Source organism: Neopsephotus bourkii, unplaced genomic scaffold (genome assembly GCF_033783945.1).
Source record: "Neopsephotus bourkii isolate Nb327-2 ecotype Australia unplaced genomic scaffold, CSIRO-AGI_Nbou_v1 NB_1792, whole genome shotgun sequence".
NCBI lineage: Eukaryota > Metazoa > Chordata > Aves > Psittaciformes > Psittacidae > Neopsephotus > Neopsephotus bourkii.
In genome coordinates this window covers 11,376,921-11,404,073 of record NW_026902266.1, presented here as the reverse complement: position 1 = coordinate 11,404,073, position 27,153 = coordinate 11,376,921, and the positions used below count along the sequence as shown (strand labels likewise).

The following is a 27,153-nucleotide window of genomic DNA, read 5'->3' as shown; positions in this document are numbered from 1 at the left end:
CTGTGTGGACTGAAAGCTTGTACACAGGAGACCGTCTTAGCTACTGCTCTTAGAGCCCTCCTGGCTGTGGAGAGCAGTCAGACAACCAGCAGACTGTTGCCTTAACACAAGGGTGTACAAAGCATGAAAAAAAGACTAACGTGCTCTTGGGATGTCCTGTTCTGCTGGCTGTTCTGCTGACAAATGCTGCTTGCCATTTATCTATCAGAGGGTGCCTCTGAGTATAATCTCTGGTATTGCTTTGTACAATTGCATCCTCTCCCTCTGTTCTATTGAGCACCTATTTGAATGTGGCTAAATGGAGCCTTAATGTTCTTAGCAGGTTGGTGGTCATGTTCCTAGTCTTCTGTGTAAGAAAGATTTAAACACAGAGGTTAATGTGACCTGATAGGGAAATACTGTGCTGGCTTTTTGCCTTTGTCTTGCCAGTGATGAGAGTGCTCAGATCTCATTGAAGCTTGCTGGGTAATTTCATGAAAGTCTAGTCATCAGGAATGGCTTGGGGTCCACTAGGCTAGGCAGGCACTGTGTTTGGCTCTCTTGGCTGTTTGTGGTGACCAAGAGACTCATCCTAGACACTTGTGCACCATTAGGGCAGGTTCTCCTGCAAGAGAAACTGTGTGTCTGAGAAGCATGTGGTGGGATTTGACCAAAATTTGCTTGGCCTTTGGTTCTGGACCACAATCTGCCATTGCAACAGCTCTGGAACTATGTGACCTGGGAGACTCTGTATCCATGAAGGACTTTACAGTCACACAACATTTGTGGTTTTACAAACATTTCTTATAGACAACCTTATAAAATGGGGCTGAGGAGAAATCTACCACATTTGGAAACAAGCAGCAGCTTCATAGTAAATGCTCTGTTTACTATGTGTCTTCTATGAAATGCTGTCTTTTGGGTCAGCTAAATTTTGGTGGATTTGGTCACGTACCTTGTTACACAATGGGTACTTTGTTATTGAAATGTGCCCAGGTTTGGGAAGTGCAGTTTTAGCTTTCTCTGGGAGAACTGATTGAATTCTCCTCACTTAGAATGGAGAATCCGAAACTGAGCATTTAAGCCATTTGTCTGATGTCAGAGAACTTTACCAAAGTACCTGCTTGAGCAGTTTCCCCTTTGGTAGCTCAACAGCGACAAAAGAATAAGTTTATTAACAGAAACCAGGCTGATAATTCTGTTAATGCTTTCTAAGACCTGTGAGCTAACAGACCAAATCATACTGCATGCTTAAGAACAGAAATGCCACAAAAACACTAGAGTTAATGAAGCTACTTTATGGCCTCGTAGGTTGTCTTGTTCCTTGACTGACAGCACAATAATGGATCACAGCTTTCATGTGGGCTCTTTGAGCTGTGGCTGTGTACTGCAGGACTTGAAGGGTCATTGTCTTGTTAGACTTCTATGAAGTCTTCACTGTGGGAAAGGAATCAAAAGCCATCACATCAAAATAACCTGTGATCTGCAATATCCATTGTTTTGTTGCTTAAAGCTGTCTTAATAGAGAAAGGGTACTGTAGCTTGTGCTTCAGATGGTGAGACTAGCCCTGTGTAGAGCAAGGACCTAACTGAAGTGTAATGGAATAGTGGTGACGAGCTGAGCTCTGCTTGCCAATACAGAGTTTTTGTTTCATTGAGTAATAAGACTGTGAAAAGGGCTTGTGTAAGTTTAAAAAATATCTAGGATGTAGAATTGTTCAAACAATCCCTTTTTAGCAGCACAGCTACCTTCTCATTCTCTCTGATTGTACATCTTCTCAACTCAGAAGTTCACTGTGGTAATGTGGGATAAGCCCTTGCAGCCAAAGTGTGCTTTACTCGGTCTTCTCACATGAAGTATTCTCACCAGGGAGGAAGAGATTTTGGTGCAATATGTCTTATAAGAGCCCAAGGCAGAAAATTTGATGACAATGGTGTGTTTCCTGTAAAACTGAGGAGAGCATTCAGTTGCCTTCTCTCCCAGTTTTGTAGCACTGTGGAATACCACAGCAAAAACCTTTGGTATATTGTTAGAAGAAAAGCTGTTCTTGTAATTGGGCTTAATGATCCCAATTATAATCCACCCAGCTGCTGTATAGTTTTAAGCTGTGTGTGTACAAATCGTGTCGCCATCTTGCCAATGCAAAGTAAAAGAAGTTTTTGCAATAATTTCAGCAACAATTCCTTCCTCTTTAATTGACTTCAACTTTTTGCCAGGAGCAGACCAGACCAGACACTTTGGCAGGCATTGGGTGCTGGTGCATGAACAGCTCATAACTGTCAGAAACCAAAATGGACAGATTGTTTTTAGGAGGTGCATCAAAAGGAAGGAAGTCACTAGTGTAATGTTGCTTTTTCATTTGGTTAAAACAGTCAATGGCACTAAATTCTGTCCAGCTGGGAAGGTAGAAATACAGAATGCTGTGATAATCACCAGTGGGGTTATTTTGGGAGGTATTTATTGAAATCAGAAAAAAATTGAAAATGAAATGGTAATCAGAAAAGAGAATTGGCATGCAGCATATGTACAATCTGTATGTCTGCCTGGTCTCTACTTGGTCACTGCTGAGGTAGGTTATGACTTTGGGAATCTGCTTCATACACCAGTAATTGAAATAGGAATGACTTTGTGACTGTTAGCCTAGGCATTCCTGCGTCTCGTGGCTGCTCTTTTAAGCAGAGAAATAAGAGCTTCACTTTAGGCTTTGATTTTGCAGGTATCAGCCACCTTGCAGTTTTTATAACACTGGTGTAGAGTGAGAGCACTGGATGAGAATGCAGGTGCTGTACAGATCTAGGGATGTTGCTTTTTCACTTCGCAGTCAAAGGATATGGTCACAGAAGATCACAGATGGAGAAATCTTGGAGTCATTGATTTTGCAGGACTGGAATTCCTGCCTTTCCTGTCTTGTAAGCTTATACTTCTTGTCCTAAAACTGTAGCATTTCCACATGTAGCAGGCTGTTGCCTGTGTGTGTATTCAACTGACTTCACCTGTGTGTCTGCCAAAATCTTGGAGCAGATTCTCCTGGAAGGCATGCTAAGGCACATGAAAAACAGCAAGGTGCTTGGTGACAGCCAGCATGGCTTCACTAAGGGGAAATCCTGCCTGACCAATTTGGTGGCCTTCTATGATGGGGCTACAGAACTGATGGACAGCGGTAGAGCAGTTGACGTCATCTACCTGGACTTGTGCAACGCGTTTGACACTGTCCCACACAACATCCTTGTCTCTAAATTGGAGAGACATCAATTTGATAGGTGGACCACTCTGTGGATAAAGAACTGGCTGGATGGCGGCACACAGAGAGTTGTGGTCAAAGGCTCAATGTCCAACTGGAGATGGGTAGCAAGTGGTGTCGCTAAGGGGTTGGTGTTGGGACTGGTCCTGTCATCTTTGGCAGTGACATGGACAGTGGGGTTGAGTGCGCCCTCAGCAACTTTGCTGATGACACCAAGCTGTGTGGTTCGGTTGATACGCTGGAGGGAAGGAATGCCATCCAGAGGGACCTTGACACGCTTGTGAGGTGGGCTGATGCCAACCTGATGAAGTTTAACCGTGCCAAGTGCAAGGTCCTACACCTGGGTCGGTGCAATCCCAGGCACAGCTACAGGCTGGGCAGAGAAGAGATTCAGAGCAGCCCTGTGGAGAAGCACTTGGGGGTGTTGGTTGATAAGCAAATGAACATGAGCTGGCTTCAGTGTGCACTTACAGCCCAGAAAGCCAAGTGTATCCTGGGCTGCATCAAAAGGAGCGTGACCAGCAGGTCGAAGGAGGTGATCTTGACCCTTTATTCTGCTCTTGTGAGACCTCACTTGGAATATTGAGTGCAGTTCTGGTGTCCTCAACATAAAAAGGACATGGAGCTGTTGGAACAAGTCCAGAGGAGGGCCATGAGGATGATCAGGGGACTGGAGCACCTCCTGTATGAAGACAGGCTGATAAAGTTGGGGCTGTTCAGCCTGGAGAAGAGAAGGCTGCGTGGAAACCTCATAGCAGCCTTCCAGTATCTGAAGGGGGCCTATAGGGATGCTGGGGAGGGACCCTTCATTAGGGAGTGTAGTGATAGGACAAGGGGCAACGGGTTAAAACTTAAACAGGGGAAGTTTAGATTGGATATAAGGAAGAAATTCTTTCCTGTTAGGGTGGTGAGGCACTAGAATGGGTTGCCCAGGGAGGTTGCGAATGCTCCTTCCCTGGTGGTATTCAATGCCAGGTTGGACGGAGCCTTGGGTGAGATGGTTTAGTGTGAGGTATCCCTGCTCATGGCAGGGGGGTTGGAACTAGATGGTCTTAAGGTCCTTTCCAACCCTAACTGTTCTATGATTCTATGATTTTATGACTTTATGTGACTGTTGCCTGCACACAGGGATGATGAGGATACTGATGCTCTTGCACTTGTCCTGTTTTGCAGAAGGTATGAACTGCATGAATAAAGATCATGGCTGTGCCCACATCTGCAGAGAAACGCCCAAAGGAGGAGTTGCCTGTGAATGCCGACCAGGATTTGAACTGTCCAAGAACCAGAGGAGCTGCATTTGTATGCAACATTCTGCATATGCTTATGGTTTTCAAAAAAAAAGAAAACAAACCCAAAAAATAGTGTTCTGTTTGCAGTGATACGGATTTTGGTATGGTATAGCTAAACTGGCATGATATGCCTAAAATGTGTGCATTTGAATTGAACTAAAATCTGGCTTTACTGGACACTATCTCACCAGTCTATTGGTTGCTACAGTCTGTTAGTTGTAGTTCAGGAATTGCACCATCATTCATAATGAGAGGAAGTTTGGCTCTGCAAGAGAGCTCTGCCGTGTTTAAGTCTCACAGAGGTCTTCAGGAAGGCAGCACGCTAGAGGCGTATTGGATAGTCAAATGGAGACAAAAATTGCACACTGTTTTTCAAAGATGCTGGAAGTACTTGTGAGTTGTAACATATATTTTCTTCCTAGTAACATGTAATCATGGAAATGGTGGCTGTCAACATACATGTGATGATGCTGATAATGGACCTATTTGTGGATGTCACCCCAAGTACATCATGCATGTAGATGGGAAAACCTGCTTGGGTGAGTATATGGTGGGGGGAAGTAGTCTTCTGTGGATGACCAGCTGTAACTGGTGTGGTGTTGCTGTATGTCCATGATTAATGCTCCTCATTATAGTATGGCTAGAAAATATCAAGGAATCTAAAACAAAAAAAACACCTGCTAATGCATGAGTGAATTGGTTGGGTCCTGGCAACTATTACTTCCCTGCATAAGTAGCTACCTAATATTACTGCAGCCTGTAATTATCATGGGTCCTTCTGAAGCACAAGGCTTGTCACTAACCAAAGAAGATTCCCCCTTCTCTTCAGGATATTTTAGGTTCAGTTTCTGGTATAGCATGAGCCAGAGAGTGTAACCAAGATGTGTATCTGTTTAAACCAGAACTTGGGAGTAAAATGAAGTACAGTTTTTGCAAGGCAGTTATCGAGAAAAAAAATGACTTAAGATTTATGTTAAACTCACTTAAGATTTATATTCCAGTCTCTGGAAGAGTTTGTTGCCTGTTGACTGAAATCACTGAAATGCTCAGGCATGACTGATTGGTCCTTCTGTTAGTCCATGATAGATGAGGATAGCATTCTCTTAACTGAGCAGTTCATGACAGTTCAATTAGTTCTTTCATCTTGTTGCTGTTCAGTACATCCGTAGCACTTCATCTGCTTTGTTGAGAATACTGAAGCAAACATCAGTTGTAAGGAAACAACAAAAGCACAGAAGTATTCTCATGGTTTTGGCTGAAGGGTTGACATGATTTTCATTATTAGTTTATTTAAAAAAAAGTATTTCTGCCTAGTCTGTGCTGACAGTCTGTGATAATTCAGCATGTGATAATTCAGCTGATTGCATGTGTGTACATATTGGATATCAGGTGGGGCCTCTGGTCTGGGCATCTATACTCATTTGCTTTTTTCATGTTCCTTAACAGAGAGGGAAGAGACTGCTGTTGAAATTTCTGAGGGAAACACTACAGCAGGAGCTGATGTGGACAAGAGGGTGAAGCGACGGTTGCTTATGGGTAAAAGTGCTTATCCAAAATGATTTTGCTATTTGCTGAAATCTTTTAGATTGAAGAATTCTGCCTGAGATGTGCCAGTTCATTTTAAGGAAATAATATTATTCCATAATGTATGAAAAACTAAGTACGTTGTTTGTGGCATTCAGTAGGAAGTTGCTCTTGAAGTATAGCATATATTTCCATGGTTCTAATTCATCATGGGAATGCAGTACAATCCCTTCTGTGCCACAGGTTTAGTGTGATTGTGGAGGAAACACTGTTTTCCCTGCTTATTTTCAATTGAAAATACACTTCTGCTTGGAAGACAATTGGGCACAGTGGTGAATCTAGAAAGACATGTTAGAATGCAAGGACATCTTATTCTTCCTAGAGGTGTTTGCATCTGGCCTAGAATGCCAGCCTCTGAGACTCTGTCACTACTGGGAAGGCACTGGTATGGGAAGCAATCACTGTGGTCTCAGGGCAGCTGAGTCAGTGGATGTCCACTTCTCAGAAGCTCTCACTCCAGGCAGTCAGGGTGATTTACCATGCTTACTGTCATTTGCCACAGAAGTGCACTGGAACATGGAGGCTGAGGAAGAAACTACCGGAAGTATAGGGCTCTGAGCTCCTGAATCCGTATTTAGACATATAAATTAATAGCCTCATTTAAAAAACAAAATCAAACAACCTCACAAAACCAACCAACCAAACATAAAAAAACAACCAACCAACCCACAGCAAAATGCTTCTGTGGAAAGGGGAAGGAAGGAGAGTCACTCTTGTCTTCACCTGCAGGTTAGACACAGCCTCCCAGCATTGAATGTGAGGTGGGAGATTGGGGGGAAATAAACCAGTAAAGATCTCAAAACCTGAGAATAAACATCATATGCTGATGCTGCAGAAAACATGGAGACAGAGCTAGAAAGAGAGGATTTCAAAAAGCAGATGGAAAAAATGATCTTTGCATCTCTCCGGATCAGTATGTGCTGGATAAAATCGCATTTGGATAGCCAGTGGAAAGGCTGTTAGGCTGACTGCGGTGGTTAGACTGACTACAAGAAGATGAATGCCAAAGAGTGAGTTATTTCTGTTTAGTTGGATGTGAAGGAACTGTATTTAAGGGGTGTTCAGAAGGTTTGGTGAAATTTATACATGGTTTGCATAGGGGTAGTGAAAGGAGCATGAGGTTGAGATGGCACCTGGCTGGGAAGGCAGAAGGAGCACTCAGTGTAGGTGTCATCCACCATGACTGGTAACACAGGTAGCATGTGAAGGTGTGTTGGAAATGATTTAAGAGAACTGCTTTAGTAGAGCTGAGTGTAATCGGGTATCTGAGCGTTGGTGGGAAATGTCAGAGTTTCAGCTGGGATTGAGTGTGGGCATAAGGAGTCAGACTGACAGGAACAGATGAATCACTGAGGAGTGGGGATTTATGTTTGAGGATGAGAATATTCAGAGACAATATTTCAGTTTTTAGAGTCTGCAAAAAACATGGATGTAGCTGAGGCAGGGATTTTGCCAACACATGTATTTAGTAGCTGCTCATGTATACTAGGGTAAATGTAGTTGAATAGCAGTGTGCTTGGAGCCATGCCTTCTATCACATGATGTTTCTTGTTGCCATTATAATATCCCTGAGCAAACTTCAGCTTTATCTTGTTGGCTAGAAACGTGTGCAGTAAATAATGGTGGCTGTGATCGTACATGTAAAGATACATCTACCGGAGTTCACTGCAGCTGTCCTGTTGGGTTCACGCTCCAGTTTGATGGGAAGACTTGTAAAGGTGAGTTTTATACCAGTGGGCATACATAGCAACACCTTACGGTAATGTATTCATCTTCAAATGCAGGTAATCCAAGTCAGTATGTGTAATCTGACCTAAGAAAGGATGCAGCCAGGGGTAGATGCACAGTTTCCATTGTGTCAGGTGCATCACACCAACTCACTGCTTTCACCCCTCCTGCCAAGCTGGCCTCATTTTTCACAGTAGGAGGTAATACAGGTCTGTGATAAAGTAGAGGTCTTTACTGGAGGAGGTAGGCACGTCTGTTCTTACAGGCATTAGTTCAATAGACTGCTATTTTACCCCTAGTCAGCTGGGCATCAGAGCAGTTTAGAAGTAAATATCAGTGTGTAAATAGGGCTGTGTGAATAGAATTACTCGTCCTGGCCCATGCAGCTCTGGTGCGAGTACTGGAAAGAAGCAAATGAACATTTAGGTTGTATATTAGAATACATTTTCCAGTAATTAGATATTAAGACCGTTCTGCTGGCAAAAAATGATGGAATCAACATGCCTGACTCAATTAATATTAAAGGACTTATTCTAATGTTGGCATGAAAAGGATGGGTAGCTCAGGAAGTTTCCTCTGTCTGAGATTTCTGCAGGGTTTAGGGAGAGGAAATGGAGAGAATGTTTAAAAAGCTAAAACCTGTTAGAGAAGATTTAAGTCAAAATGTTTCCAAACATAACTTAGGGAAATTATCTTTTGCAAATACATGTACTCAAGTGTAACTGACAGCAGTATGTTAAATGAAAGTAAGTAACACTGTCATGGGGCTGATCATTCATAAGAGCTGGATCTGATCATCCTTGAAATTTGTAGTAGTTCACTAGATTTTGTTTCTGAGCATCATTAACCAATTGGATGTGTCTGTGTTCTGGATCCGGCAGTGGAAGTATGTTTGATATAGTGTGTGTATTTGCTGAAGCACTTTTTTTTGTTACAGATATTGATGAATGCCAGTCCAATAATGGAGGCTGTGATCATTTCTGTAAAAACACCATTGGCAGTTTTGATTGCAGCTGCAGAAAAGGATTTAAATTGTTAACAGATGAGAAGTCTTGTCAAGGTATGTGCACTGGAGAAGCAATCGAAGTAGAACAAATCAGTGTGGCTTGGACATCTACTACAATGATGAAGTGATAATGGACTCCAGAATAATTTCCATGCCTCAATTTTGGGTTTTCTTGTTTTGTTTTGTTTTCTTTTCAGAACAGCTGTTGAGTTAATACATACAGTTGGCTTGATACTATTGTAGGAGGTATGTTTAATGGCACAGTGAACTATTATCTGGAAGCAACAGAAATAACATCATATTAAAAAGATTTTTATGAGGATAATGCTCCCCCTCTTCTATTAATGATTTTCAAGTAATTTACAGGGAAGAAACAGGCAATATCTCTCTGTCCATCTTACTGACTAGTTTATCATTGCAGTGAAATTATTTTTTCTTAATGGGACATTTAGATGCCATGAATTCATTATGTAAAGAAAAGACATTATGTGATCTAGGAAATTATAGGCCTGTAGACACACTGAAATTGCTATTCCCTAAAACATAGAACATTTGATTTTTAGGTTGACATGTATTTTTTCCTGTGATACCTGCAAAGCATGTTTGCTTTTCTATATAATGGTTTGTAAATATAGATTTAGCAATCCTGTTTAAGCTGCTTAAATGCATTAAAATGTAATGATCAGAGTGGTTTGTGGTTTTGGAAAAGCTACAGTATGAAACAATGTAAAGCCGTCAGCCAGTTGGAAGGCGAATAATTCCATTTCCTAGACAACCAACTGACGTTAATGACGAATTTCAGAAAGCTGAACTGAACAACAGAAGGTAGTTTTCACCTGGGTTTTTGATGCGTTCTTATCCTTTCAAAATCAGACAAAGAACAAACATTTTATGGAACAAACTTACTATAAAACCACAACATATTTAAGATAGTTTTTGGTTGGTGTTGTTGTTGTTTGTTGGTTTGTTTGTTTTTAATGGAATCTCTTTATGAATGTATTTTTAAGATTTACATCTCCCTTTTGTCACTGTCACTTCCCTAGATTGTTTCAGAAGTAGTACCTTGAAGTATGTCAAAACCCAAGAAAAAATAATGATGTAATGTGTCAGTCATGCTGATGGGAACTTTTGTGCATCTTGCAACATTTTTACATGTCATGCATAATGTACTAACACAGAAGTTTTAAGTGCTTTTGATGGTATAATAGATATTTAGGGCTTCAGAGTGATGGGAATGTGACCACTTTACCATTCAGTTCACTAAGATCATGATTAGGCTATTGTAGTAACTATGCTTTACAAAGATGTGTGCAAAGTGATTATAACGCCAAGGAAAACTGCCACTGGAGAAAACAGGTATCTTGGCAGCCTTTAGAGATAGACATTGAAGTCTAAATATACAGTATAACGGATCTGTGGAAAAATTCAACAAATTATTCCAGTCATCCATCTTCAAGTGTATCTTGGAGAACATGGTGATTTTCAGCAGGCTTAAATAGGCATTGCATGTTCACATAGAGTTAAAAATGTGACCTTTGCTTTCATTTATTGGGAAAAAACAAAGGCAATGCTTTCTTCTGTAAATCTGTTTCTGCAGATGTAAGGTAGAATTTTTGTTAATGAAATAAGAGTTCTGTCAGCTTTTTTTTTTTCTCCTGTAGAATAGAAATAATTGATTTTAAATATAATTCTAAAAATGTAGTAGCAGGTTTTATGCTTGCCAAGAAAAATCTTGTTTGGCAAACTATTTGTTCTTTTAAAAGTTGTCATTTCGTTATGTTACGTTATTTGCTTTAAAAGAATTTGCTTAGTTTTTTGCTTAGCTTACATAAATCTGTACATCTCTGTGTTGAACTTTGTTAGCTCACCAGTGCTCCCTTGTCAGGCTGAAAGGTACTGATGTATTCCTTTAACACTTGCAGACATTGATGAATGCTCTTTTGAACGGACATGTGACCACACATGCATCAATCATCCAGGCACCTTTGAGTGTACTTGTAACAAAGGATATGCTCTCTATGGCTTCACACATTGTGGAGGTGAGTTATAAAAAGATAACTACATGCCATGCTGTTGCCACAGGTCTAATTAGTGTCTGTGCAAGACACAAGCCTATGTATATGCCATAGGCGGACAGAATAAATTTTACTCTCTGCTGTGATAAGGAGGCACATCAAAAGTAGAAACTAATCCTGCTTATTTCTGTCTTTGGTCAAATGTTTTTGCCTTCACACCCTGCATCCAGAAAGCATCTATGACTACCGGAACAAACTGATGCGTTTTGCACCTGGGTATGAAAGCCTTAATTTGATAGAATTTTCACATGCAGAAGTCTTATTGACTTCAATGAAAAGTCAGTGAACTTGCATTTAAAGAACAGGAAGCTCTGGGTGGCATAGAAAACTACGTGCATATGCCCTTGTGCATATGTCAGATTCTCACGTGATGTAATTTTAAATTTAGCTGCTGTAGTACCACTGATTTACACTGGCCAGGATTAATACTCTTGAATCTTTATGTCTTTCCTACAAAAAAAGTTCAAGGAAAGAGAGAAGGATGTCCACAGAACCTCAGTTTGTGTTGAGGGTGAATATTTCTGAGACAAGTTCCCAGAATTAACATGAGGAAATATGAATAACTGGACACTAAGTGAAATTAAACCTGTTTTATAAAAGCCTAGGCAAGACCTCATTGACTCCATATGCTTATTTAATTCTGGGTAAGACTTACTTGTGTGAGGCAGAATGAGCACATGTGAACTTGGAGATGACATTTCAGTGATTTCTGTGTGTTCGATCTGTTCTAACCTCTGCCTCTAGAAAGCCTGCAAAGAAGATTACAGGTACAACATAACTGTGTTTTATCCTGATTAATAGGCAAACCTTTCTGATGGGAAGTATCACTGTTCATGTGTTTGAATTTCTAAGAGAGGTCTATTCTCATTAATTCTTTTGCATTAATTCCATTTCTTTTGGCCACCAATAAAGGAAATCACCAATAAGGGAAGGTTACTGTAATTTTGCTGTTGGCTACTAATTGTCCACTTCATATCATACTCCTGTGTAAAAGATAATAATCCTTGTACCATGGGAAGTCCTTAATTTCCTGGCAATCCAGGCTGTGTCAAAGCTGGTAGGGATATTGAGTGTACCCCTTCTGACCTATATGGAGGAAGTTCAATAAGTACTGGAGGTGAAAGGTTGCCATTGCATTCCGTATCCTAACAAAAAGTCAATGAAACCCAAAGATTTGGGCTGATTCTGTGGTATCTTAAGCAGTAGCACCAATTTGAGTTGTTCTTATCTTTCTCCATTATTCCTCTGCTCATTCATACCCTCTGTCTCAGTTCGGTTAGTAACATGTTTTTCCCTTGAAATCAGATAATTTCTGTAATCTGTTTCACAGTGTTTTCTACCAAATTGCTACCTATCTAGAGGGGGGAACAGATGGCTGGGGAGAGCAGTGAGAAGAACTTGTTCTACCATTGAGAAAAGTGTATGTAGAGATGGGTACCCTCAGTTGCACAAACTTTCTGGGGCTTACAAGAGATTTCTTGCTGGCAGCTTTCAAGGCTTATTGTATAATTGCCATAAAGCTACTGGAGACAAGGGAAGCAGTCATCTGAGTGTATCTGAGAAGCAAGGACATAGAACTTTGCTTTTCCCTTTGTTGAAATTAATGAGATTCCTTTCGGGCTGTTTCTCCAGCCAGTCAAGGTCCCTCTGAATAGTGGCACAACCATCTGGTGTATCAGCCACTCCTCCGAGTTTTGTATCATCTGTGAACTTATTGAGGCTGAACTCTTGCTCCATCATCCAGGTTTAATGAAGAGAATAAATAGTATTGGCCCCAGTATTGACCCCTGAGACGCACCACTGGTGAATGGTATATTCTGCGTCAGCATGCAAGTTTGCACCAAAGGCAGTATGTTGTGTTGCCATTAGTTTCTCCTGCTGTTGGCATTTACTGGATGGGGAAAGGCCCCGAAATTGGATAATTGCCCAAAAGGGGCAATGGTGATGCAATGGTGTTATTTGCCCACATGGGGTCACATAGTGTCCCACAGTAGTTGTATGTATCTGAGCACTTCGGAGCATCGATCAGAGGGAATCCTGTCCCTTGTGTCTGTCTTTATTCCGAATTAGAAATATTAATTAACCAGGCACAGGGCACTGCAGACTTGATTTGATCTCCTTTTTTTTGAGTTAATTTGTTGCCGTATTGCTGAGGCTGAATACATTTTTAGTTATATAGTAATGGTTTAAGACCATGCTTAACATCTCCCCTCTGACCTTTGATCAGTTTTGACATTTATCAAAGGATTTCCATGAAGAAAAAGCTATTTCAATGTAGGTGTCCAGATAGCATTACTAAAATCTTTTCCAAGCCCTACCAAGAAGTATTTGTGTATGTTTTTACCTAGTGGAGTTAGAGTACAGATCTTGGACAACAATAACATTTTAAAAGTCTTTTTACCTTTCCTCTATAGATATTAATGAATGTAGCGTCAACAATGGTGGTTGCCAACAGCTGTGTGTGAACACACTGGGAGACTATGAATGCCTGTGTCACTCTAACTACAAATTACACTGGAATAAAAAGGATTGTGTTGGTAAGGTGCCTAATAAATACATTTCTACTCCTGATGTTTCTGAAGGCCATGTGGTTATAGTCAAATCTGAAAATCTTGATCTGTCCAGATAAGTGGTATGAGTCATCATTCCCAGTATCCCACTTTACTTTTAGCATGATAGTACTGATTTTGAAACTGGTAAAAACAAGTGAAAAAACAACTCGAAAACAGGAGATACTTTGAGGGATTTTGATGCTTTCTTTCCTGTGCTTTTATCCAGCTCATGCTTCTATTTCCTTTTGTTTCTCTGCATGAGAAGGTTTGCTGATGATAGCTTTAACTGAAAGGAAATTACTTATGTGTTGTGATCTTCCAGTGATGCTATTTTGCTTTGATTTTCTGTCCAGACAGCATTTTTAACTGTGTGGGTGCTCTTGGATACCAGCTTCAAAACCAGCTGCATGCCAATTTATTAATAAGGAGTGTATGTAGATATTTTACTTGTATGAGTATTTGTTTTATCCTGTTTAGAGACAAAGAGTTCCTTGCCTGGTAATATGTCACCCAGGGTATCGCTGTACTGCATTAAGAGTGGTGGGAGTGATAGATGCTTCTTAAGCTGCTCTTCAGATGTCCAGGTATTTTCTGGTAAGTCAAAACCAACAAAAACAAGCATGTGATCTGCAGAATGTAAGAGCAGCAAACCTCTCATGGAAGCCACAAGAAGTAGACAATCAACAGGGACCTTTCTCCTTTCACTATAGATAATAAAGGGCTATATCCCTGCCAGTGTTCCAAGAAAGCCCCCCTTTCCTTATCTTTTATAACCACTCTACCCTCAGATTCCCTTCTCATGACAACTGTCTTTGTGAAGCTAGGGAGGACAGGGCAGAATTCTCCGTGTTCCCTGGGCCATTCCTTAATTGGCCCTGAGAGCTGCTGCTGAATGAGGCAAAGGCATTCCAGCCCTGCGTGGGGTCTGAGATTTTGCCCATACAGTCCCTCCACCCCACAGGACACAGCATTCAGACTCACCTAGTGCTTATGGGACAGTTGCTGTGTTTCTTCCTAAACCTTTTAAATTACTTACAAAGAGACAAGCTCTAATGCAGAGTGTTTTATAAACAACATTGTTGAAAAATGGTGAAGATGATGATGCCAAACAACATATTAAAAATGTCTTTTATACTACAGGAGTCTTCAGTCTGTGCATGGTGCTTGTGTCTTTAATGTCTGTCTGTATGGTCTGTCTGTTAGGAACACAAGATGCCTACGCCTTCACCTGTGGCAGGTCATCTCAGCTTAAGAAAAAGCAGCAAAATACAAATGCATCCAGCTGGCTGGGTAATCACTGGATTTATTGTTTCATGATTTGACTGATTTCTTTTAAGAGATAACAGTGAAATAAGGGTGTTTCTGTTGAGTATTTTACCTCTCCATTATGCTCCCTCTGGTTTTTCTTCCTCATGATTGCAGTTCATGATTTCAGCAGGAAATTCCCCTTGCACTGCTTCATCAGCATCACTCAAACTGAGACTTATAAATAAGGAAAGATAAAAAGATCAGTAGTGAAATGATCAGCTAGGCTAGGAGTGTCATGCCTCTTTTTAGACACCCAAACTGGACAGTGTTGGTAGCATACAGTATGGTTAGGTTGAGCTGTTAATGAAATCTAGAAAGTATTTAAAGCTGAGCAGATAAGATATTTTATTTTTTTTTCAGTAAAATCTGTCCTACTTTGTTCAAGTTCCAGTTGTGAAACAGCTTCACAGCAGGAGAAAGCTGATGTCTCTTTAGGTTTTCTGTGATGACCACTTTTTCACTTTATATCAGTGTAGTTTTTGATGTCATCATTATGATGTGACTTTATGGTTACCTAAATTTTCTCTTCTTTTTTTGAAAATAACATCACTGTTTCTTTCTGAAGATACTTCAGCCATCAAGATAAGCGTAACCTTTAAATTAAATGAAGGAAAATGTAGTTTGAAAAAGACTGAGATGTTTCAAGAAGGTCTGGAACAGATGGTACCAGGTATGAATATAAAAATGCGGGTAAGCAGGTTACAGTCATATATGTACCTTCCAAATATGAAGTACACCAGAAGCAAAGCATAGAGGACTGCAGACTTTCTTTTCTTCACTGGCCTCATGAATTGCACTCTTGCCTAGGCATGATTCTTGCAACAGTTATTTTATATCATGGGACTTCCCTGTGACAACCTACAGTCTTTCTGGGAAAGCCTTTCACCTTTTTTATTTGTATTACTGCCAATAAATTCTCAATAAAATCAACCATTCTTTTCATTCTTTTGATTTTTCCTTTCCTTTCTCTCTCACCCTTCTTTCTGTTCTTTCTTTTCTCACCTGCCTAATGCCTCAGTGAAGAATATCCTGGCCATTTATGCTGACTACTGTCAAAGGTTATTCCTCTTTTCTTGTCTTCCTTTTATACTTCAGCAGGCCCAGATGGACACAGTGAGGTCAGCTCTTCCATCTGTTCCAAGGCAGAAAAGTATGGCCTGGCAATTCACAAAGTCAGCAGAAAATGGGGAGGAGTACTTTCGAAAAAAAGAAAAAAAGCTAGGGGGAGAAGTCATGAAATAATAAGATGAATCAGCATGTCAGTTTGTTTGCCCTTACAAGAGTAGTAGTGAGAGACTACAGTAGAGGCTTTGTGAAGAATTATATACTCCAGAGCCAAAGCTTATTCTGAGTGTTTAACTAAATTTATTTTTTTGTAGAAACCTTGAAAGTCATCTGCAAAAGGCACTATTTAATTTAAAGCCCACTATAAGCTAGCATGTTTTTCACACGCTTCATATGAGTGCAAGATTTTTTCCCTTGAGTAGCCTGCCTGATGCAGGCAGTGTCATGGTTTTAGGATGCTCTGGATAGCACAAAGGCAATTCATTAGAACCTGCTAGCAAAACCCAAGGGAAGCAGGCTGAGCGCTGCAGCCAGGCTCTCATCCTAATAGCGAATGATGCCTTGGACTCACTGCAGTGCCAGAGTCTCAGCCCGACAGATCTGTAAGTGCACTGGAGTAATGATTTCATGTGAGGGCGTACCAGTTGAGAAACTGGCTAAATTGTTTACTGTCATATGAAGTTAATCATTTGCTCCTCTTTAACTCTTCATGACAATAATGTATGCTGAGCACTAGTGAATGTTCAATAATGTAGCTGGCCAAGCTTTTGCTTCCTTTGATTTTGTTCACACAGAGAGACATAATTCAGTAATGGAGAGTTTCCACTATGTAAACCTAACATGCAGCTCTGGCAAGAAAGTTCATGGAGCCCTCAGTAGACTGACAGCGACTAGAGAAATTTTTATCACTGCGGACTTTGAGCTTGAAACAAGCCAAAAGGAGGTGACAGGTTGGTTGGAAAATAACCCAAGGTGCGGTTTGAAGCTTCTTGGCATTTGCTTCTTAATTTCTGTATTTTTCACTTCTATCTGTATGCAAAATGATAACAAAAAGTATCTCCTGTTTTGAAAATGAATTTTACTGCTTCAAAAGAGTGAGGGATAGGGATAACTTCAGGGATCAAGGAGCTGCCCATTGATTAAAGTCTTGTGGTCTGATGAATTTTCTTCTAGCCTGGTGGTGTTGTCCTTAAGGATTTCAGATTTGTTCACAGAGTGGCTTTCTCAGTTATTCGCATAGTTGGTCTTTTGAATTGGGATTTTTGTGCACGGTCACTTACAGCAGCTTTTGCCCTTATACTTTTCAGACACATGTGATGTGCGCTGTGCTCGGAAAAAGACTGAAAAGAGGTTCCGTAAAACCATTCGGACCCTACGGAAGGCAGTCAGCAGGGACCAGTTCCGCATTCGCGTCTCTGGCATGGACCATGAAGTGACCAAAAAGTCTCTCAAGCTATCGGAGCCACAGCAGTCTTGTGGTGTAGGACAGATGCATGTGGGTAACAGATGTGGTAAGTGAAATTGCTGTGTTACAGAGCAAGCCTTACTGTAGTAAGGCTTCAGTGTACTACACTTTGTTATAATTGATGCACAGCCTACAGTAAGCTCAAAGGTAGAAAATGTGGGAATAACATCAGGCATCAATGGCCTTGACATCATCAGTATTATTTTTATGACTACATTTAATATCCAGTGTAACACTGTTTCTGAACTTGAGAACTCTCCCTTGTTCCACAGAAAAGGCTGGGCAGAATTTGAAACAGTCACATTCTCTTTGCTGATAAAGCTCTGAGTCAGAGAATCTTCATCACAGTTATAAATTCATAGAAAACAGGGGCTTTACAGGTCAGTACTGAAAAAAAATCTTAATTATCATGGCACTGGAGGGCACCACAATAGTGCAGTCCATAATAAATGCTTCCAAAGCACAAAAGTTAAGGAGAGGGGTCAGATGTTATCTTAACAGGGGCCTAACAACCATGACGGCTAATTCAGGCTGCATAAGGTAGGCGGCATGTAGGTGGCTTTGTGAATCAGCAAGCCTTTAAAATGCGTGTCACATTGAATTAGTACATCTTCCAGCAGCAACCCATTTGGCCTAAGAATAGGTTTTCCAATCTGAAAAACTTGGATTCACAGAATAGAAAAATGAATTGGTGTTGTTTAAAACATCTGTGCAAGCAAACAGACTAGGGAATTACTCAGGAATTCTGTCAGAAAAAAAGCTGCAAGTTTTCTTTTTTTTTTGCAATGAGTCTGAAAAACTTGGGAAAGCTCACCAAGATGAGCTTAGGTGGATGTTTTCAAGCTGTTGTGTTGGAGGCTGGAGGATGGCTTGGACAAACTCTGTCTCAGTCTATGGTACAGAGCACAGCATGGCTTTCAAGCCATTTGTGATTTCATCTGGAATAATAGCAATGAGTAAGCTAAAAATACTGCAGGTAGAGAAGGCAACATGAGTTACAGTTAGCAACTGGAACAGCAAGGAAACAAATTTATATTTTTTCAGGTAACTGCAGAACCAGTTTTAATTTCTCAGTACAAATGACCTTCTTACGTGGCATTTCTGTGCTAGTTCAGGGGGAAAAGGGACTTTTGGAGAATGCCTGGTAAACTCTTTGGTAAGGTGAGCACAGATAGCCTTTCTATGGTCAAAACAGACACTGATCATATGAAGACAAGTGTTTTGAAGAACGACTTTTAAAAAGCTGCTTCCATCACTGAATTGGTACCACAGTTTGCTCTGTACATCTTAACAGGTACTGCTGTGAGCAGTGGAACTAGTGAGATTCGATTCCCTGCGAGTCTCATGCCTTTTGGTATGATTTGCTTGTGCCTAAAAAGATGCAGTCACCAAATGAATCTTCATTTCTTCAGCTGTATTCAGACCATATTCTTGTGTAGATTTGCTGCGATCTAATAGGAGATGGAACTTGTACTACAGCTTTTGACTTGCATGGATGCTAAGAAGGTCTCTCACCTCCACTTGCACATTGCCCACTTCTTTACGTTAAACATACAAAAGCTTGGTACCTTTGAAACTTCTCTGCACCCTTCGTCAGATTGCTGGCAGTTGGACAGAAAGTTCACTAGCTATCAAGGGGACATAAAAGTACACACAGAGGCGGTGTTGTTATATACACCTCATTTCCTTAGAAAAAGCTGACTGTCCCAGCATGCATGGTAAAGGCAGCACAGGGTGGGTGCTGCTGCTGCTTTGACTGCCAGTCAGAAGGTGCTAAGAAATAGACTGGGCAGAAGAGAATGGAGTGGGAACAGTGTGGAAGAAGATGAAGCAGCTCTCTCAGGGACGTATGTGGGAGAGTCAGGGGGGTTTGTTTTGTTTTGATCCGATTGTTTTGCAGAGCTGTCGAGAACTTCTGGACAGGACTGGGGACATGCTTATCTGGACATGCTAATGATTCTGGGCAGAAAGAGATACCAGGTCAGCAGGTTGATTCAGTGCAGGTGGTGAATGTGGTCTCTAGACAGGCAGAGAACTTTGGCTCAGTCTGATCAGAGGAGTAGGAAGCAGTGAGGGAAGTAAGTAAGCCTAGGGAAAATCTTCTGTGATGCAGACAGTGAGTCAAGTGCAGGTTTTAGTTAATTGTTTTCAACTACTTCTTTTTTTAAACAAAATACTTGCAGTATGTCTAGGTTAGATACTGATTCAGTCTTGTACTGGTCCTCTTCCTGTGGTAGGCTTCTGACGCAGTACTCTCTCAAACATTAGTGAAATCTCAGCAGCATAAGAGGGAAAGTCCAGCTTCTTCTCTGACAGATCTTGTCGTGAAGAGCTGACCTGCAGCTGCAGCAGTAAACTAAACTTCATTTGGTTTCACACTTCTGGTGACGTAATTTTGTAAAAATCTGACACGAAGAAATGAATTATCAAATGGGAGGAGGGGTGCTATTTTTTCTGCTAACATGCTTGCTCTGGCAGTCATAGATTTAAGACATAAATCCTTAGAATACATAACCATCTCAAGTGTCCTAAATATGTGAACTGCTACAACACAGTGGCTTAAAGGGTGCTGCTTCAGAATCAGTTTGCTTCAGTTGTTGGTGATTTTCCTTGTAAAGTCAAGGCATCATTCTGAAGAAATGGTGAATTGGTGGATCATGACCTCCCTTATGAGGTTCATCTTCTCAGCCACTGAGATACTACAGCATTTGTCTATAGGAGCAAATGCTGAAAGGCTAACCTGTTGAAAAGAGGGGAAGAGCCTTTAAATGTCTTTGTTACTGTTAATCCTGGTTCCCTGTGGGCCCCTCTCTTCCCCCTCCTCCCTTTTTCTTCACATTTTTGCATCAGAAAAGCTTTCAGTTGGGTTTTTTTTTTCCTTCTTTAAAACAGCTGCATGAGACTCAAGATGGGTTTTTTAGTGGGTATTGAAGACAAAGACAGTGGCTACAGAAATGAAGTCTAGTAGAGGCAATGGATTCTTTTGTTCATTTGGAGAAAAACAATCAGGTGTCTGAAAAAAGAGCAAGGCCAGCCAGTGGAATTCTGATTTAATGTCATTATTTGCAGATCTCCAGATCTTGTTTCAACTGGGTATTTCCCATGTGTCAGGTGGGACCATGCAGTTTCTAGTTTTGTGAAATGTTTGGTTTCATTTAAACAAATGATAGGAAGGTTTGAACTCTTTAGAGGTGTGCCCCCCCCCCCTTTTTTTTTTTTTTTTGTGTGGTTTTGGTGGTTTGTTTTTCTTTAAAAAGGGCTTATTTGTATCACCCTAATTTCATGCATAGTCCTATGGATTTCCATGGGTTGATTTCTGTGGTGACATAATGTCCCTATAATTAATGTTACTGTGATTGAATGTAACATTAAGTCTGTTATGCTAAACTGGGTTCTAGCGAGTGCTGTGAGCTTATAAACAGGCTTTTCTCATTATGCCTGTTCTGTGCTTCAGTGGGGTTAGATGGGTGACCTCTGGAATATTTCTAGGTGGAAGATGGGGAGGAACTGGGAGCTGTTTACAGGGAATCGATTGGTTCAGATAGAATGGAAAAGTTTTGTTTTGGCCCAGGCTGATTTTACACACTTCCTGCCTTTTACTGCCTCAAACCTGTATTTCTTCTGTGGATGCTGTCACAAGCATAGCCTACCATTCTGCTCACCTGCCATATTTGACCTGCATCAAATGACCTGGGGCAGCCAGTGAAAGTGGAAGACAGGAGGGAAAGAAACAGGGCCTGAAGCAGTTGCAGTTCAGCTCCAGTGAAGCCTAATGGACCTCAGATTACTGCTGAGCAAAGTTGAAACAAAATGTCAACCTTCTTTCAGTGCTCAGAAACCTTCAATTTGCAGAAATCCTGACAGCTGATCTGCCCTAATGTTTGTATAAGCATAGTCTTGATATCACCTTGAGCTTTATCAAGTAATCTAGCTGCTGACCACCTAATTTGACTTTGTACCCACAAACATAGAATGTTAGAGACCTGAGATTTTTTCCTTACTGCTAGTTGGTTGAACATACTATGATGGGGAATGAGAAAGTTGTGTTTTATGCTGTAATAAAACTTAACAGGATGAGGAAGGACAGCTAACTTGTAACTCTTGCCGCAGTCCTCAGAATCCTGGAAACCAGAAATCAGCTGGAGCTCCCAGTGTGTCTCAATATAGATGTAAGGCACAGAAACAAACTGTCTGGTGCTCCATCTTTCTCTTGCTCTCAGAATTCACTCAATGCATCTAAGAATGCCCTGTATTGAGTATCTTATTGATGTCTGTGGAGATCTAAGTTTACTTTCTCAATGAAATTAAAAAAAAAATAGTAATTTTGCTAAATAATCTTGGAAGATTTAGATTAACTCAGTTTTGTTCCACAGAGAGCTCTACCATTTTACAACATGCAATTTCAAGGAAAGTAAGGTGCAAATGATAAAGTTGATGAATGAGATCTGATGGGATAACTGCTGAAATGTAACGTTTCCACATAAGTGGTGGGTTTGGTTCCTGCCTGGGACAGGTTTCCTTTGAGCTCTGTTAGCCAACCTACTGTTATGCTGGAGTCTGAGCAAGTTCAGGAAGTAAAGTAGCATTCTGTTCAAAACAAAACAAACACACACACACACAGAGGAAAAAAAAAAAGCCAAACCCAAACCACTCCAAACTTGATACGTGATTAAAAGGAAGGGTAAAAAAACAGGTTAAGATGAGAGAGTAGATAGTAAATAGTCTGCAGTAAGGCCACTCAGAGCTCTGATTTCTCATAGAACCATAGAGGTTTTTGAAAGAAGATTTGCACTGGTCTTTCCATTGCTTCTGGGTTTCTGAAGTCAGTAGCCACTTCTGAAAGTCACCTTTACTAACCTTGATTGTCTTTCCTTGTTATGGAATGGTAAATAGTGCTCTTTCCTTACCTTATTAGAAGTGCTCTAATGAAAGCCTTAATTCATTTGGGTTTTTGTTGAGTTACACAAAGAGTAGAGAGATGAGTGTTCTGGAGGAATGTTTATAAATGAAGAAAGGCTTGAAAAGTGTGGGAGCAAATGAATGTGTGTCCTTATGAAAGCTGAAGTCATGTGTGGTGGAAAAAGTTAGAACCTAGAGCTAAGACGTCCTCATTAGCTTTCAGTGATAAACTATGGAGCATTGCTTAACCTGGTGTATTTTATTTTTAAGCTAAGGAGGAACACTCACTATTCTACTGAGTGTATCAGCCATAAACAAAGCTTTTCATCATTGATCATGACCGGTAGTTAATGCCCTGCTTGCTGTTAGTCATATATCCTGAAATGAAGCCAAGGCCAATTTAACTTCCTAACAAAACAGCTATTCACTGAGTGATTTACTGGAGCTATAAACTAAAACTAACAGTTTATTATCGTAACAGGTCTCTAAAAGGACAGAGTTTTTGAGCACAGCTGAACAACTGCAACAGTGTTTTGTGCCTTTCTAGAGCAGGATAATTATTAAAAACTGGCACTGAACCAGTTCTTTTGTGAAAAGTTTGAAAAGCAGCATTTTTCAGTTACCCATAAATATTGCTGGAGTTGTTAGATAATATTGAGGTGCGTGTTTAAGTAAAATTAGTTGGATTGACTTAGTGCTACCTAGGCACTATTCAGTGCACAGATAATCCTTATCGAAGAACCAGTATCAGAGGACTAGGAAGAATATTTGTGCTTTAAAAGTCTGAAGCACCTATATTGTTTAGTTTAGTGAATTTGCATGATTAGTTGTTGCGCTTCAGGTTTTCACATAATTCAGTAACACCAAGTTTTGAAGTATGAATATTCAATAATATTAAGAGTAGAATACTTATAGAAATCTGGAAGTACATTTTTGGCACCTTAGGTTCAGTACTAATTATTTCATAAAGAGTTTTATTAGCTAGAAAGAAGAGATAATCCTTCTATAACTGCTCTGTAAAGATGTATTGAGAATACTGAACAGGCCTGCTGTCCAGCATAGCCTAGAAACAAAGCAGAAAATCCTTTCTAGCTCGCAGAAGAGCTCACTACACCAGAGCGTATCAGTGTGTTTCAGTTTTACAGGGTACATTGTGTGTACTGAGTTCTATCTGTTGCTAGCATTGAATTCTGAAATCCTGGTTCCCACTCCCTGGTAAAGAGGACTGCAGTTTCACCTTTGAGTTTCAGGTCATATGAAGGCTCACTAATGTACTTTCCTCTATAACGTACAGGTTAAAGCAAGTGTGTTCTTCCTCATCTAGATCAGTGCTCACCAGGTGAATATTCTCCTGACGGCTTCAAACCCTGTCTGCCATGTCCCCTTGGAACATATCAGCCTGAAGCTGGAAGAGTATCCTGCTTTCCTTGTGGAGGAGGTCTAACAACAAGACACAGCAGTGCATCCTTGTTTCAGGACTGTGAGACCAAAGGTGAGGTCAAGATTTATTTGGTGAATTGTGTTGCTCCAAGTAACTGCTGCTGCTACAAGTGGGGCATTCAAAGAAGGGTCATCCTCTTCTCAAGGATCTCTTCTTCCAGGGGTCTCATAGTTGGCTGGCCTGGCCTGGCTGCAGGGAAAATCAATAAAGTCTCAATTCCTTTTATAACTGCTTTTCATACAAGGCTTGAAAAGGGGTTGAGAAGTACATGGAAGTTGATCAGGGAAGTTATTGATCTGTGAAGATGTCGTAGTAGTATAAAGGAGAAGCAGGGAGAAAAAAGTCTCCAAGAAAATCAAGACCAATATGTTGTATTGACATCTGGGATTTGAGCACAGAAGCAATATGAAAATGTGAAGGAGGCAATTGCAGTTCTAGAGGATAAGTAAGAAAATAGTTTCTTCATATTCATAATGAGAAATTGGCTTGTATGCCTTGGGATATACCTAAAAAGCTAGTATTCAGGTTAACCATGCAGTACCTCAGACAGCCCTTTAAATTTGATCACAGTGGAGCTAATATGCAGTCAGCTCCCAAGGTTTTCCTCACAGGAGTGAAAATCAGGTAGGGACCCTATCTTTAAATATGAAAGAATTTTGTTAGCATCTTAGTTACCTAAAATGTAAAAAGCTGAAAGACAGCTATGAAGTTGTCCTTGAAATGCTGTTAGAAGTACATATCTATGGAGAGAGATGAAATACTGATTGGTATAATTGTTTACTCAGTGTCTTAAAGCATGGGTAAAAACCCATGACTTACATTAAAATCGCCCGAATAAGAAGTGTTAATAGAAAATCTACTGCTGTAGTTTAGAAATAAGGGATAGAAATATGTTCCTGATGCAAACATTTGGTAGTGGTTTGGATTAAGAGACCTCTCTAGTGTCAGTCAAGATATGTTTACTATTGAGAATTGCAACATAATAGAAGAATTTTGAAGTATGGTTGAGAAATTAATATTACTGTTAACAACGTGATAGATTTCTTCAGTGAAGAATTACTGAACTGACAAATGCTGTTGTTTCATACTTAATTTTGTAAAGTTGAAGCGCTAAAAAACCATGTTAAAAACCTTGGATTGAGATAAGAGGAACTGATTTCAGTTTTATATAACATAAATAAAAACAGGTCTATAAATGAGGTTTAGTTTTCAAAACAGAGTGGAGATTAAAGGAATTTATTTGTATTAACTGGAATGAAGAGCTCAGGGATTTGCATGTGGAAGAGGCCACATGAGACATGGAATCGCAGATGCAAGAACTATTTGGAACTTGTATCTGGAGCATTTGGATTGGGGGTGGAGCATGTAGGGAAGGACTCCAGGCTAAGCTAGTTTACAAAGCTCAGTAAGACTAGGGTTATGTGGGAGTAAGCAGAGCTTAAAAGGAACAGGAAAAAAGGACTTTGCAATGCAGAAAACTACATTTGAAAGGCAAGTTAGTAAATTATTTTGATGTTTAACCTGACAGAGGTAAACTTGCCAAATGAGGTACAGGAATAGGAAAATATTTTAATATATTTTAGTCCCACAAAGAAAAGGACAAGGAAAAAGAAGTGAGGTGGTGATGGAGTTAAGAGCAAAGATATAGCTGATGCTCTTGACTGCTTTCTGTAAGGTTCCAGTACAGATGATGATGGGCAGAGATTCAGATGCATAATAGCTAATCAAAATCAAATTAAAGGAAGCATATTAGAGATGTAAGCAAAGGTGTTTGGGGTCTCAGATTGCACTGAGAGAAAGAAATCTTCATGGCTGTATGCAGAGAAGTAAAAAAAAAATGTTGCAGGTCAGCTGGAAAAGATTTTTCTTCTATGTCTGTCCATCTCATGTCTAAAACTCCCATGAAATCTGTAATGTTTATGAAAGAGTTTGTATGTCAGAATGGGGTCTCTCTTTGGCGATGCAGGAGGTACTCTCAGCAAGTCCTGTGAGGGCTATAGCTTATATGTCTAGCTAACATGATGATTTGCATGACATGATGACATAAAGTAGCAATGGATCTGGTGGAGGTGGCTGTACCCTGACTCACAGCCTGTTGTTGCAAGACAGTGTGTGATCATGAGAGAAGAAGGCAATATATCAGTTTAGTCACTAATATTGATGCAGTATGCCACTTGCAGAAGGCCGGAGTCTTTCACCTCTGCTTGTGGTGAGCTCATCACCGGGGTATACTAGGATGAAGCAGCAATGCACATGCTGCTTGGCATAAGCAGGTGAGAAAGAAAAGTTTAGTTAGCATTTCCACATAATTCCAAGTTAAATGTCAGTGACAAGACCATTTGGTAACACACTATTCTACTCGGTGTCCTGCTTATAACATCATGGTAGTGCATGATTTTCTTACTGCTTCCACACAGAACTGCCCTACAGTGTTGCATTTGGGACTTTTGAACTTGTGCGAAGTGACCTGACAAACTAAAATCTGTTCAATTGCTCTGCTTTATAACCCTCATAGTTTATGAACATGGCATTTCAGTTACTGAAATTATACTAGGTCCTTTAAAAATGCACAAAATCTCATGTGCTGCTGCCAATTTTTTAACCATGCTGCATATTTAATTACTGTCCAGTTCAGTGTTCACCAGGCCATTTCTATAATACCACTACTCATCGGTGTATTCGCTGCACAGTTGGAACATACCAGCCTGAGTTTGGACAAAATTACTGCATTTCATGCCCTGGAAACACCACTACTGATTTTGATGGGTCGACAAATGTAACACAGTGTAAAAGTAAGTATAGCAATATGGTTTTGATGATCTCTTACAAATAAAAATATTGGGACATTAATATTCAGAATGGCCCTAAGGTCAAAATTTAGCTTTGCTTCAGGGAGCTTGGAGAGAAGGCAGTGGTGTTGCTCCTCTTTTGCTGCCTGCCTGCATCTCATCCCACATGGCTTACTGAGGTCCATGAGAGACCATTTCTGCAGACTGGTTCCATCATTCTTGTTAAGGTAAGTGATGATTGTGTCTTGCCAGTTGGTGCTGGGCCACTCTGTATCTTACTATTAAATCTTTTATCCCGTGATATAGCAGACAGAGTTTGTCTCCTTGGCACTCTGATTTCTTTCCCTTCTATTAAAAGGAATGGAAGGTGGCTCAAAAAAATTAATAGCTCTAGTTTTCTTCTGAATAACAACCTTCGAAAGAGACAGTTACAAAAACACTGTTACAGATTAGGGTAACTGTAGTGCAGGTAGCTGATGGTAAATTAAAAAAGGAAAGCAGAGGTCAGAGAAATGATTCCTCAGAAGAACCTCTGGAGCCACTTATATACACACAGATGCATATCACACTTAAAGCATCTGTTCCCTGGGCACGTCACACCTGCACATCACTGTTAGGGTGCTGTAGTGTCCTTGTGGCCACGGACTACTAGGAAGCACAGGCAAAACATCCTGCACTGGGGTTCACCCTCTCTTACTGCCAGCAGTGCTGATCTGTGCAGAGAAAGGACC

The 27,153-nt window shown here is 40.4% G+C and overlaps 1 protein-coding gene across 3 annotated transcripts in view; it reads left to right on the top strand.

The window, feature by feature from the left end:
• Positions 1 to 27,153, top strand: part of SCUBE2 (signal peptide, CUB domain and EGF like domain containing 2) — a 39,836-nt gene that overhangs the window by 9,118 nt on the left and 3,565 nt on the right. For 2 of the 3 annotated variants that reach the window (XM_061342494.1, XM_061342495.1), the window contains 14 exons: positions 4,395 to 4,520; positions 4,933 to 5,049; positions 5,957 to 6,046; positions 7,696 to 7,812; positions 8,760 to 8,882; positions 10,751 to 10,867; positions 13,318 to 13,440; positions 13,933 to 14,049; positions 14,659 to 14,745; positions 15,329 to 15,433; positions 16,623 to 16,778; positions 17,136 to 17,339; positions 23,517 to 23,684; positions 26,264 to 26,425. In XM_061342494.1, coding sequence (XP_061198478.1) covers positions 4,395 to 4,520; positions 4,933 to 5,049; positions 5,957 to 6,046; positions 7,696 to 7,812; positions 8,760 to 8,882; positions 10,751 to 10,867; positions 13,318 to 13,440; positions 13,933 to 14,049; positions 14,659 to 14,745; positions 15,329 to 15,433; positions 16,623 to 16,778; positions 17,136 to 17,339; positions 23,517 to 23,684; positions 26,264 to 26,425 — 1,812 coding nt within the window. Of the gene's footprint in view, positions 1 to 4,394; positions 4,521 to 4,932; positions 5,050 to 5,956; positions 6,047 to 7,695; positions 7,813 to 8,759; positions 8,883 to 10,750; positions 10,868 to 13,317; positions 13,441 to 13,932; positions 14,050 to 14,595; positions 14,746 to 15,328; positions 15,434 to 16,622; positions 16,779 to 17,135; positions 17,340 to 23,516; positions 23,685 to 26,263; positions 26,426 to 27,153 lie in introns of all 3 variants that reach the window. The other variant, XM_061342493.1, reaches the window with a different exon arrangement.